Source organism: Plectropomus leopardus, chromosome 4 (genome assembly GCF_026936395.1).
Source record: "Plectropomus leopardus strain MGB_pleo_1.0 chromosome 4, ASM2693639v1, whole genome shotgun sequence".
Taxonomy (NCBI): Eukaryota; Metazoa; Chordata; class Actinopteri; order Perciformes; family Serranidae; genus Plectropomus; species Plectropomus leopardus.
Genome location: NC_142179.1, coordinates 28,092,270 through 28,106,469, shown reverse-complemented (window position 1 = coordinate 28,106,469; position 14,200 = coordinate 28,092,270). Strand labels below are relative to the sequence as shown.

Sequence of the window (14,200 nt, the reverse complement as noted above, 5' to 3'; positions counted from 1 at the left end):
CACTAAGAATAAGTCAATAAGAATGTCTGCGTGGCCCTCCGCCGGTCGAGGAGTATGCCACTAATGGGGCCTGAGATGAGCTGAAGTGAATTTTTAAAAGCCCTCTAATTTCTGCATAGACTGATTTGTTCTCATGGGAACTGAACGGTGGCTTGTTATTGTTTTTTTTTTTGCAAAGCACTCAGAAAACAGAGTGGAGCTCCATTTGTGAGGGTCGGGTGGCCATTTCTTTAAGGGCTATAATAGCAATCATGGGGCGGGTAGGAGAGGTAAATAATCTCAGTTTGAAGATTTAAAAAAGACCACACAATCAGTTGACGCTCTACAACAAACAATAAAATAAATAATGTGGTGAACAATAGCCAAAAAGTAAAACTTCATGTGACACATTTGTACACACATAATATGGTGATAACATGGGTGTAGTTTAAAAAATATGTGTTCTTGTGTGATTTACAGGTGGGATGTAAATGCTGATTATCCATTCTTTTTTTTAAATGTAAATTCACATTAAAGGGATAGTTCAGATTTTTTTTAAAGTGGGGTTGTATAAAGCACTTATCAATGGTCGATGTATGACACACAGTAGATGGTGTACGGCGTTTCCCCAGTTTGGAGAAGCATACAGGAGTCTAACATGGAAGCTAAGCGATCTACTGCTGTGGAGGGGTCAGCAACAAAACAGTTTTTACCCACCTAAAAAAAAAGTCAAAATCAAAATAAAAAAAATCAATATCAGTTTAAATGTACACTATAATGAGAGTATTTTTACTGCTTTACCTTAATGTAAGATAACAATTTTCCATTAAGAAAATGAATTAAAAAGATTGCTCTCTTCAAAGCCAGACTCCACTGAGAAAAAACTGTGATTTAACATCGCTGAATACTGGAGCTGATGGTTTACCGCTGCTTTGAACAGGGGCATTTTTGTGTTATTGTGTGTTTGTTTAAAAGGGTTTGTTCGGATTCACCGAAGTCACACAATAACACAAACTAACTAACTGATTAAAGCAGCAGCAGCAGACTAGCAGCTCCTGTGTTGAGTGAGCTAAAAATACAGTTTTTTCTTAATGGAGTCCGGTAGCTTTGACAAGAGCATAGATGGGGATCTTAAGCTTTTGATTGCTTCCACGTCCAAACAGACTGACTGGCATTAAGGTGAAGCAGTGGAAATACTCTCAGTATAGCGTACACGTAAACTGATACGGACTTTTTAGGTAGGACTTTGTTTTAGGGGGATAAAAAATACGTTTCGTTTCAGATCCCTATCTACAGCAGTATATTACTTAGCGTCCATGTCTGAATGCAGCCTGCTTCTCCAAACTGGGGGTGTGCTGACAAACATCCACTGTAGGTAACACACTGATTAAGGTTAAGTACCCTATACAACCCCACTTCAAAAGATCCAAACTTTCTCTTTAAAACACTAAAATTCAGTACATTAGCATTACTCCAGAAGTGTGAGGGAGGGAGGTTCTGTGCAGTGGAAAATTTGTGAGGCTGTTACTGTACATACATAAACATAGGAGGTACAAAAAATGAAAAACAGTGGATCAGGAGAAGTTATGACATACCTGTGATACTGTGATGGTGCTTCCCACCCCCTGAAGGCAAAAAAGAATGGGCTTTTACAGTATCTGACTCTTCATGACTACACTCAATACCCCCTCCCCACACAGAAAAAAACACGGCAGATTATTGTATAGATTCTGTGATATAGTGTCTCATGAGGACAGCCATAGAACAATAGAGTATCAAAAAAAATCTAGATAGTAGTCACAATCATAGCAAGAAAAAGAGAGCACAGGATAATAATACTGTGGATGTGGGGGTTAGGTGTGAGAGATATTGCCTTCAGGTTTACCCAACAAGCAGGCTATGCTATATATATATAAATATATATATATATGAAGTGGGAAAATGTTACTGTGAATTAGCAGAGAGAGAGAGTCCTGCAAGGTCACTTGAGCAGCAAACATACAAATAAATAGCCGGTATCATCTAGTGTTTTCAAGCACCAGACTTAACTGCTTTTCTTAAAGTAATGGATGATGCCATTTTTCTTCCCAGCTTATGACCTGAGCGACTGACCAGGCAACAGAGAGAGCACACATGGTGGATGGGAATGAGAGGGGAAAATGGCAGGGGACCCAGCGTTAGGCAAGGGGGGGGTGGCTAAGGAAGGACAGCATAGTGCTTTGATTGAGGCCGAGATGATATAGGCCTCCCCTCCCTGTGGCCCTGCTCTGACTGACTGGGACCAGCCTTGACTGAAGCATCATTAGGCAGCCACAATGTCAAGGTTAGCTAAGGACATTGTGTCTTGGTGGTGTGACCTACGGTAACTATCCCTCTAGGCTTTTCCCCACCCTGATTACCCACCAGCTACTGTTAGATGAGCACTACCCACCTGGGAAACTGTGATGCTGCACTTCTTGGCCAACTCCTCTTTAGCCTCCTCGCTCGGGTATGGGTTGCTGAGGTGCGAGTAGAAGTATTCGTTCAAGATTTCCGTCGCCTGCTTGCTGAAGTTTCTCCTTTTCCGCCTGAGTGGGGAGCACAACGAGAGAAAAAAGGGCCGAGCGAGCCTATTAGTGGGGACCAGCATTAACTCATCCATTTGGATCGCACAAATTGCACAATCAATCTCACACATAAATGGTGAAAATAATGAGGAATGGGGCTCTAAGGGCCCTCAGGAGCAGAATATCGTGTCCTGCTCCAAGAGTCTCGTCAACACACAGAAGAGCAGACTCCGACCAATAAAGTGACAAGTGCACAAACACACACACAAAACACATACAATGTTTAATTTGGTCTGTTGGTCTCCAATCTCCAGTCCAAGCGTGTAATGTGTGGAGTTTAGTGCAGCGGATGGGTGGGCTTTGTGATGGAGCGCAAAGCCCAGTCGGAGTGCATCTCGGTACATTATAGAAATCACGGCATGCACAGTTGAGCATTGTTCCTGAAGTGCCACAGCCCCAGGGATCTCCAGCAGAAACAAGCAAACTCTAACTAGATCTGGGTCCCCGTCCCTCCCAAGGGCACTACTTATCATGTTGTTGAGCATTTGCTTATTTTTGCCTTGTTTACTGCGCTTCACGCAGGCAGTGGGCAAGCAAATGTGCTTCCACTCGGCTTGTTTGGCCCCAAACTTGTGCCGCTCTCCACCGAGTGCCCACACTGTTAGCGATTAGAGTAATCCACAACACCTGCTGATGACCTCCCCTCCATCCATTACACATGACTCGGCCCCCGTTTCATTTTGGTCTTAACTGTTCTCAGGTGTGGGGCCATGATAGTCTTGGAAATGGATAATGCATGGAGCATGGACATAATTAAAATCATGCATCTCTGCAGTGCTCATACTGTGTGCTGTGCCAGAAAAGTGGGAGAAAGAAACAAACTTTTTGACCTGCACACAGTCTAAAAATGACCTCGCCCACTGGATTTGCTTATATAGGTCATATATAAGCAACAGAAGTTTCTAGATACCAACACACACACACACAAATTTCTATACGCTACACGATCCACTGACCTGGCATCAAGGAATCTGGAGCGCAGGATCATGACAGCCTCACAGGTGCTCTGTTTCAGTTGCATCTGGATGGAGCTGAATTTACGGTGGATGATTCCCACCATGCGCTCAATCTCTTTGGGTGAGATGGGCCGCGTGCGAGACTGTTCCCTCAGCAGGTTCATCACATGGGTAGTGAATTCGTTACATGCCTGCCAAGTGACAGAGAGACACAAAGTGCAGCCAAAGTGAGTTCTGTAAACGTCCCAAGTCACAGCAGTGAACTTACAAAAGCTCTTTGACTGATATTCTTAACGTTGTGCACATTTTTCATACAAGAAGTTCATTACATGTGAACTCTTTTTGCTAAAAGCTTCAACAGACCGCGCTGTTTATATATTACACTGATGACATAATAGGTGAAGTCATCTTTGAATATAAATGCAGATTTGCAATTTGGCTTGGCCCTAATGCGAGGCGAATTTAAACAGCTTTTCGTTAAATCAGTAGTTCATACATGATTAATTAGAATAACTCATTTACGTAGTGCACACTTTAGCTCATTACTCTGAGTAAAATTCGTTAAGTATTTACATTTAGATAATTAAAACCTGGAAACACCCTTAAGAAAGATGCATTTACTCCGGGCGAAGTGTTGTGTGCCCCCGCGTACCCACCTTCTCTCTCAGAGAGCACAGAGTAAATTAGTCTAATTTACCTCACCGGCTTGCTGAAGCATCACTGTTACACCTTCTATTTTCGCCCCATAATGCGTGTGTTTAATGGCGAGCTCAAAGTGCTAGGTGAAGGAGCTGATCATACTTTCATTTAACACAGATGACTAAGGCTCTCCTTTCGATCTCTATAATCAGCTACAACGCAGTGAATAATACCGCAATTTTTTTCTCCCAAAGCTGATGACACATTCTCCCCCATCATGCATATTCTCTGCAATTTTCTTGCTAATGCAGGGAATAAGCTGTTCTGCGTGTTCTGAAGTGATGTAAAGTACAACTCAATGGGCCCATTTGAACGCAAACTGGAATTCCAAATAGCTGGTAGTAACATAGTTATTTAAACCTTTTGACTGTGAGAGAAATACTAAATTGATGTATTTGACTTTTCTTTGAAGTGGTGCAAGGAGAGGTATTTCCAGCAATGCCTCTAGAAGTTTTTAACAGGGGTGGCCAAATAAATGTAGCCCCATTTATAAAGATCTTGGGGTGCACAGCAAAATCAAAAACCACAACTGAATTTCAGGAATTCGAAAACCATGTTAACATCGAGAGTTTTGAAATCAAGAGTCACTGGTGGTTAAGTCCAAGTCATTGCAAGTTCTTTGAGACTTTGAGTCAAGTCATGTGACTCAAGTCCACACATCTGGCTGGATGTCTTTTTCCTTAATAAGACAAATACACAGTTTTAATTTAAAGGAGACAGTAATGACAGCCTCTAATTTTTTTTTTGTTGGGGAGTAATTGAGGGATCCAGCAATTTTATCATGCGGGCCATGACCACCCCTCGCCGTCCCTTAGAGGCGCCGCTGGGTATATAAAACATAAAGAAAAAAACAGAATCCTAGAGCCATTTTCGGAATGATCTTAACCTCGATCTTAAGATTGCAAATACGCCCTCTCACCTGCTCGTATTTCTCCAGCTCCGTGTGGTAGATCTGTCTGATCTGGGTGAGTTTGGCTCTGTAGTCGGAATGTTCGATGGAGTTGTCGGCTGCCCCGCCGGAGGCCGCGGCTGCAGCTGCAGCGGCAGCAGATCCGCCGCCTTTCTCTGGTCCCGCCACACCCTCTGCCAGCAGCATGTTGTCTAAACGCATGAGCTGGGGGTCTGGGGGGTCTTCCTCCTGGGCACCACGGATGCTGAGACCTGAAGGGACACATAAAGCAGGGACAGCAGGTTAACTAATGCCATCCAGGGACAAAATACTACTTATAGTGAAAAATAAAACACATGAAATAGGCTTGGACTGAATAGTTAAGAGCAATTAAAAGCATTATGTCTGTGTAGTCTGCTATAGTGTGATGTTTCCCCTGCAGGTATGAACTGGGTGCCTCCTGTGTATGTGCTGTGTTCCTGTCGCCCATGTCTATGCCTGTTCGCTTTTATTTACACACTGCGCTGCACACTGTGTGTACGGGAAGGCTGACATGACAGCAACATCCATAAACTGACAAATGCTCAATGGTGAAGTGGCACTTCTACTCTGCGAAAGGATGCTAAACAGAAAACTATACCTCCAGTGAGTGTCTCTGTCTTTGACACAGTGAATGCTGGGAACTCCAAAAAAAAGTAACCTCGTTTCTATTTGCTTATGAGGTTTTGAATCTCGCATTATTTTACCATCCGGATTTTGCAATATTCTAAGAAGTAATAAAAATGTGCTGGTGAAGTCAAAATCTACATACAGCGAAATGAGCGCCGAGTCAATTTTATGTAAACTGCTCATTCATGAATTTGCTCTCAGACCCCGCTGTTCATTTCCTCCAGTTTTCTGTCTCGCCGGTCTGTCAGCGAGTCGTAATCACCCAGCAGATAGCGTACATGCACACCTTGATGCATTGGCAATGCAGCCACAATGCCAGGGCTTTACAGAGAATAAACAAACAACAGAACACTGCAGGTCAGAATTAAAACAAAAACAAGCTGGAGCAATCCACTCTAATAAGTGGATAAAAATGTGGCTCAATGGGCAGTAAATACTGAGTGGCTACTCGAACGTTATGATTACCAGAGTTGTTTCAATTCAATAATCCCTCCCGCAATTCAGGGATTTTCAACAGCTCATTACAGCTTCATTAAGATATGGCCAGCCAGTGGATGCTAAATAAGAAGATTAGTGGCTCTATTGTGTCAGCCAGTAGGCATGCAATCAGAGAAGCCCTTTTACCACGCTTTGACCGACTGACCCTGCAAACCATCCACAGGAGGAAATACTAGAGAGAAAGCACTCCTTTTCTTCTGTCCGTCTTTCTAAAAAACTGATTTAAAAAAAATAATAAAAAATATTAGGCATCATTTTGTAACCTCTGATGTTTTCATCTGTGTTTTTGTTCGACTGCAGCTCCACTGAAAAACAAATTTGCCTCTATTTATGGATCGGCTGGCTTTGAGTCTTTTAGGTGTAATGGTGTGAGAGGAGTGGATGAATGTGGCTATTTGTGTTGGAGACATTGAGATGCTGGACAAGGCTCCATCAGGCTTCGCAGAGCCAAGCCATCCATGTGGACAATATGCCGCTGCTCCACTAACCCTCATCCACATCACACTGCATCTGCGCAACTCCACCCCAAAGCTCTCGTTCTGGACGGCCTCAACTGTTTCTATTCCAGTTTTTTGTGCAGCGCGAAAACAAAATGCCGCATGATTCAAATGTTGACTGACCAGACGCCTGGCTACATATCTCAACATGCTCTAATAGCTGGTGGTTTGTCTGCCACTACAGCTCATATTTTCCTAATTCAGTATTTACTCCCACTCTCTCTCAACTTGAGCTCAGCGGGCTGCGCTTGCCTTTGTGCTGCGGGTGGTGGTAAGTAGGTAGGCATGTTTTTCATGTCAGGTATATTAAATATAACTCTGGGACGCAGCGTACATTTCCACACCAAACCCAGTTGTCACTTTCACTCCACTCACTCTATATCCAGGGGAAATGCAGCTGAGGGAATTTACAGGGCTTTTCAGCTAAATGGGCATAAATCACCAGTTTCATTCAAACTAAATAATCACAGACCATAAAGAGCAACTAGTCTCTTACCATATATTACCACAAAGTTCCTGTGTGCAATAATGTGGCCATTCAAAGGAAAACAGAGCGAGACATTAGAAAGTGACATGTAATCCTGTTAGTCTACTGACATGCGGAGTGGCCGTGACATTTTTATCATACGTGTCCATTTCTATTTGGGAAATCAGCGGGATAAAAATGATTACCGCGCTGCCCTGAGAAGCAGACGGCCCCTGCAGGAGTCCACCAGGGTGTATTTGTGCCACAGCAGTTACGGCTGGCCATTCATAACACACATGTTTAGAGGCACGATGTGTCTGTCTCAACACAAAAAAAATTAGAAAAAAATATAAAAACATAGCCTACAGACAAAAAATTTTAAAACGGGTATCTTGCTGTGCACCTTTGTTGGAGGAGCTTCACTGTCTAAGCTCAGCATCATCACACGACTTGCACAAAATAGGCTCCGGCGAGATAATATCTTTAATTTGCTGTGCGGTTGACAAATCTGTATAGTAACTTGCAAAGCCACAGTCACATTCTAGCACTGCAAATGCTGCTTGCCTGCTCAAATCTTTATCCTGTTTTTGTCTGACGATATGGGTATTAAAACAAGTTTGGGCACCCGAGTTTAGCTCTAATCCACCTCCACAGTCAAAGTGGGATTAATCTCAGTGCAAAGGGAAAGTGCGGGAGTCGTGTCACCTTGGTGAAGCCTGAGAGCAATTGGAACTTAAGAATGAAAAATCCATATATGGTCTGGTTATTTCACATGATGATGCCGGCTCACTTAATTACCAGAGCGAATTTAATGATGTAAAAGAGAGAAGAAAAAAAAAAAAATCTGAAATTGTTATAACATGTCCTTAATCTGCCTCGTTTGTCATTCAACAATTCAGGTGAAGTAGCTGGGGAAAAAGCACTTGCCTATATGATTGTTCCTCATTTCTCCTCTGTGGCGGAGACAAAAGGAGACACTGTGATTAATCCATCCCTATCAGTCAGGGGTGGTTCTCCTTTTCATTTTTTACAGGTTTCACCGTCCGTATCAGATCCGAGGAAGTAACAAATTTGACAGATAAAGACAATGCAGCCCTTTTCTCTCATATACTCTCCCCTGTTCTCTGTTTATAATCATTTCCGGTTCTGGGCTGTTGTCTCGTACATCATTCCCTGCTTGAAGCCCTGACAGTGATCTGAGCACTGCCTCGGGCCGCTCTCCTTTTCCTCCCACCTCTTTTTCCCCCCTGTGCCCTCTTTTATTCCGTGGGCTTAGCTGACCTTTGGCCTGCTGCTTGTTTACTCTCATCACTGAAGTGTGAGCAGGAGAGCCATAAAGGCAGAGCCCTGCTGGGTTAATGTGGCCTGCTGAAGAGGGAAGGGGTGGCTCTGGGCTTCTGCACCTCATTCTGCTGCACTGAATGCACTGTCAGATGCCAGACAATACACTAGAAGAGCAGAGCGCAGATAAAGCCAGAGATTTTGTTTGTTTCTTTCCAATGCTTTTTTGAGACAATAAAATGTTGGTGTGTTTGTTTAACTGTGTTTGATGATTCACCGTTTCTCCGTTACTTCCACCACTGTTTCCAAAACATCCTGTTCATTACAAGTAACCCTGACCTCCTGCAGCTCCTCTCCTACCCAGTGCCTCCAGTGAGCTCTGGCCACAAATCGACACTCTGTTCATCTAATTGCATTGATCCGCAAAGGTCTCCCAAAGCTAACTAATCGAAACAGAATTTATTTTCTGTCAATATTTGCAAAGGTCATCTCTCTTAAAGCCGTGGAGTAGACGGTGTGAGCAGAGAGGCGGCTCGGAGCAGGAGCAGGAGGAGGAGGAGGAGGAGGAGGAGGGGAGGACCGTGGCATCTAGCCTGTTACTGAGGCTCGTCCAAGGTGAGCTTTAACTCTGGCTTGGCACTCAGGATCCAAGGCTTCTAATCCACCGTGTTATTAAAACCCGCTGCCAAAGCAACACACTAGAGACTACAGAGGGCTTAGAGTATCCATTTCACAAAGAGGCCAGTGTCACTACAGCCGCGTTCCACGTCTCCTTTGACTTCATATCATCTCCTTTGTCGTGGCGCCTGGATCAGTGACTTTCAGCTCTAGAAGCAGGGAGCTGGATCAAATTACCATTGAAAATCTTTTGTTCTGACAAATGAAACATAAGGATCCTCTTTCATCGACGTTCTTAAAGGCTTTTTTAAGCTTGGCCTACATCCACATGGCACAAAGAATCTGAGAGAATGCCTGCGGGCTCTCTCTAGCATGTACAGTAATTAACATGCCATTAACACATTAATACACATTAACTATTCCCAATGTTAATGGCAGAGTAATTACCATACCTGATACTGCACTGTGGGGAAGCCAAAGCACATTTGCCACTTTGTGTTTCACTTTTCTTTGTTGACGAGCTGAAAAGAATCATTTGGGAAGATGGCTCATCCTTCTCTCCTCTGAAAATATCAGCGTCCAACGCATGCGTTAGGCAGAGGCTGTTCAGATTTAACTAAAGACGCACCTAAAAAGAAGGAAGTTCTCATTGAAAGCAACTAAGGAGTGGTTTTAGAGGTGAGGCTGAAATACTGGAGGGGACAGAGCGTCTGGTGATTAAATGTGGAGCAAAAGGAGGCAGGGAATGGGCCCTAAACTGGGGAATCCCTGTCTACAATGATGATGTATTTCCTCCCAGTGCGGTGAGTGATAAGCTAATCAGCCGCGCTGACAGTGAAGTGTTACAGCCCCTCAGTGCTAGGTCAAGACTTCTCCCATCATACACCACCAGCACACACTAAACAGACAGCGCATGGAGGTGGTGGTGGTGGGGAGTGGCTCTGGTCAGAAAAGAAGATCTCTGTCAGTTCAGGTAGCCTTTGTCCCTCGATGATGATGAGCCCACACCCCTACCCCCTCCATAAGAGGAGGCTGTGACAGCGGGGGCGAGGGGCGTGAGGGGAAAAGAAGGGGAAAGGGGGGTGGCTTGCCACTCTCGACCCACGACTCCAAGACATGCGGGGAAGCGGGGGTGGGCGAAGGGGGTGGGAAAAGACAACCCAAACAAACATCTTGAAGACATTTTGCCAAGCACACCAAAATTAATCACTGTCCCACGGTGGCACTGACATTTGTGGGAAGTGACACACAACATGACAGACTAGAGGGAGAGGATGAAAGGAGAGTGAGGGAGGGTGGGAGGGCTGGGTAAACAAGAGCCACTGTCACTCGCTGTGATCATGCGTGCATGTGTGTGCGATGTGTGTGTTTATACGTGGACGTGTGAGTGCCCCCGCTTTGTTTGACTGCCCTCTAAGACTCGATGTGGGCAAACGGCCAAGTGGTGTAGTGATGGCTGACCAGGCCTGGCGGTGGCGGCCGCACGCAGCGGTTGGGGAGACTGGCCAAATGAGTGGACAGGACCTCCGCTACAGATCAGCACACTGACTGACCCTACAGGACACATACAGCATGGGGGCTCCAACATAGGGCTCACATGGTTCACATGGTCTGCTAGTCACAGAATGAGCCGCAAATCGCTGGGACGCTTGCGTGTTATTCAGGCAGAAATCTAAGATGAACATACAGGAAAATATACTCAGAGGATATTTTAATATCTGTGCTGCAGGTAGACTTGGACCGTCTGAGACAGTTATTGTGTCTCGTGTTTCAATATTTCATTTTACCACCTATATTGTGTTAGCATGTTTTGCTTATTTCTTTTCCTCAGTTTCATTTTATATTTCATGTACTGATGGTCTTTAGCTGCTAGCCTCAATTTGCTGCAAAGGTAGGCTGATTTGTTATTCAGACCCCAAGCAAATAATGCAAATGTGGCACTGAAAGCCACTTATGAAATACCCAAAGGCAACTAATCACTCCTCCTCTCGTTCCAGCCTTTCTGCAGCCTCCTAATTAGAAGATGGAGATTGCATGAAACCAGGTCACACAGCAGGTCTTGTACACACCGATAACCAGGCAAATACGCAGGCAAAAACTTCATCCAGACACCAAGCCAAGCATGCATTATTTTAAAGGCTAGAGGTGAAAAAATAATGCTATTCACGTTATTAATCCCATATATTTCACTGTATGCTCCCAAAGAAAGGATTTAGGCTTGAAGCATTTTGTGTATGTGCTCTGTGTGTTTCCCTGTGTGCATATGTGTGTGTATCTGTGTCTGCATGTGTGCGTGTGAAGGCTACATGCTTGCATAAACAAAGAAACGGCATTGGTAGCATACAGCCAACCATGATCCACTGCCAGAGAGATTATTCTTTGCAGTGGCATTTCTGCAAGAGAGTTGACAGTCCATCATTTAGATTTTGCAGTGTATCCACGAAAAGGCTGCATTGCCTGAAGCAGAAGGAGCTGCTCTTTCCTTCAGTGTCTTTTATAGAAGAGAATTCAGCTCCAAATTGTAAAGCCAGAATCCTTTGCTAGGCTGTGCTAGCGTGTAAGGACTCTGCTACGAGGCAAACTGAGGTTATATCGGAATAAGGCTGCGCTTGACATGCTGATTCTCTGAGCGTCTCTTGGACTGCTAAAGCTCACAAAAACACATCCTCATCCAGTGTCTTAGGGTTGCATGCACCCGAAAAAACAAGAGCGCTCTTTCTGCAAGCATCCTGAGCCGGATGTTGCAGGTTAGGTCTGCAGAGCGCAGTGCAAGGAGTGGCTGTGCAGATCAGGTCCGGGGCCAAACAACAGCTTGTGACAGAAGCAGGCCAAAGAGGATGTTGAGACACGCAGAGACTTAACAGGCAGCCGGCCTGCCATCCACTCTTTATCAGCTCTCCTTATACTCAACACATCACTTCAGATCCATCGCAAGTCTCTCAAAGAAACATGGAAAGAAGAGAGTCTCATATTACCATAAGAAAAGACTGAAATAACTGTGAGGTTTTCAAAGCAAATGAATAATCGCTGGGAGAATATCATCGCTCTCATTTCATTTGACCAGCTGAATCCTTTTATTGCACACCTACAGATGATACTCCACCTTTTTTTTTCCCCACGATACCCCGCGAACAATGTAGCAAAAAAAGGTTATTTGGTGCTAATTATTCCCAGCATGTACTTTACACACCATTTAATGAGTTAGACTGGAGGCGTGGCCATCGGCTGTGACTTGCTCGCCCAGTTATCCAAGATGAACCGTGCAATCTCCCTCACGTCACCCCTGTCATGTGTACCAAGTCCCCGTCTGCATCCAATTCCCTACTAGGGCTTCACTGGAGCAGAGACGAGGCGCCACTGAAGCAACACAACAGCTCCCGTAGCGTCTCCGCACACCGGCAAGGGAGGGGTTGGAGAAAGAGGGGGGGGGAGGGGGGGGTAGCTAGAGCTCGCTCTCATAATTACAATAATTAACAGTTGCAGATTTAATTGGAAGGGAAGGCATTAACAGGAGGAACATTGTGGCGGTGCGTGCAGAGGGAACCTTTGCTGCAAGAAGCTTTTGTCTTCTCTGTACCTAATGGTGCCTTGGCTGTGGTTGGCGAGTGCTGACACAACACAACACAACACAACCGAGCCGAGGGTTCAGACGGTGGGGCTTGTCAGGACTCAGACTGGAGGCAGATAATTAGGTGCCAGGTTAATGAGAGCACAGGCTCTTGATGGCATTTGGTTACTGTATGTGGGCAATTAATGACTTTGTTTTTGTGTTTTTATTGCCCACTTGAGTGGAAAACATAATACATTATTCACCTCAGGCCTGTGTGTGTGCCGTTTGATGGAGTAGCAGTGACTCTGGCTAAAGAATTTCATTCATTGCGGGTTACTCAAAACTATACAGAGTTTGCAAAATGAAATCTGAGTTCAGTCATGGCTAGTGCGCGGTGTGACCTTTTCAGAGCGTAATGCCTCATGTCAAGCAAACATTGAAGTTGCAGGTCAGACGCAGGACAATGCAAAAAAACCCAACAAAAACCTACACACGAACAAAGAAACCAAACCCCGTGGCCATAAGTGTTCAGTTAATTCAGCGTATCACATTTCATAATGTATTTGCGAAATTCCACACCCCCCCCCAAGAAAAGCCCCTGCTTTCATTCCAGAGGATTTATTGGCAATGAATCCACTGAGAGGTCTTTAGACATCCTCTTCTTTAGCCCAACCACTCGACGCCTCCTATTTTGGAGTTAGTTGTTCTCTTGCCTGTGGTGGCCAATTAGAGTGCTATAAGATAAATGGGCACCCACAACTTTGATGTCCATCTTTTTAATAAGCTTTGGTTAAGATGACATCTGTGTGAAAGAGTTCAATATCTTCACAGTGGGAGAGAAAAGAGGTTTATTCTAAAATGAAATATCATCTAAATACTGCTGGAGGTTTAGGACTTGGTGGAGGGGGGGGTGGGGGGGATCATAGTGTTGGCTGTGACTCTGGTGCTGGCATTCATTATCTTCCGCTGCAGTTGTGCAGATTAGTCAGCGAAAGATGATTTTTAGTGCCTCCTGAAATCTACGCTGTTATACAACTGGATCAGCTTCAGCATAAACAGAAAAAAAAAAACGCAGTATTCAAACACATTTGCTAGTTTTTATGCACTTTTAAAACAGAAAAAGCCATTTAATTAGCTGAAATAGAAACAAAGATGATTCAATGTTGGAAATATGGAGCAGTAATAGAGGAAAAGTACAGTGTAACAATATCTAAAATGGTGGGGTAATAAAATGGTGCATGTGTGTATGAATGTAAGAGAAGTGGAAAGAGAGCATATATCTAACCTAGCCTGCGGACGTGCTCCTTTATACGTGTGTGTAACTCAGTCAGGAATAATGTAAATGTCTGGAGAGTCTTAAGACTGAGGCCCGTATAAAAGCACCCTGTTTCAGGCTAGTAAAACAAGTCAATAAATACAGCGGAGAAGCCGGTGCTGTCTGCTGCACTCTCCTGAATGAAAACAGAGGTGAACTGCTTATTTTCAGTCTGGC

General features: G+C 44.4%; 1 protein-coding gene across 9 annotated transcripts in view; it reads right to left on the bottom strand.

The window, feature by feature from the left end:
* pbx3b (pre-B-cell leukemia homeobox 3b) overlaps positions 1-14,200 on the bottom strand; it is a 66,599-nt gene that overhangs the window by 9,570 nt on the left and 42,829 nt on the right. For 5 of the 9 annotated variants that reach the window (XM_088077005.1, XM_088077001.1, XM_088077004.1 and 2 more), the window contains 4 exons: positions 5,160-5,401; positions 3,542-3,732; positions 2,411-2,546; positions 1,575-1,604 (listed from right to left, as the gene is read on the bottom strand). In XM_088077005.1, coding sequence (XP_087933131.1) covers positions 1,575-1,604; positions 2,411-2,546; positions 3,542-3,732; positions 5,160-5,401 — 599 coding nt within the window. The remainder of the gene's footprint in view (positions 1-1,574; positions 1,605-2,410; positions 2,547-3,541; positions 3,733-5,159; positions 5,402-14,200) is intronic. The other 4 variants (XM_088077002.1, XM_088077003.1, XM_088077006.1 and 1 more) reach the window with 1 other exon arrangement.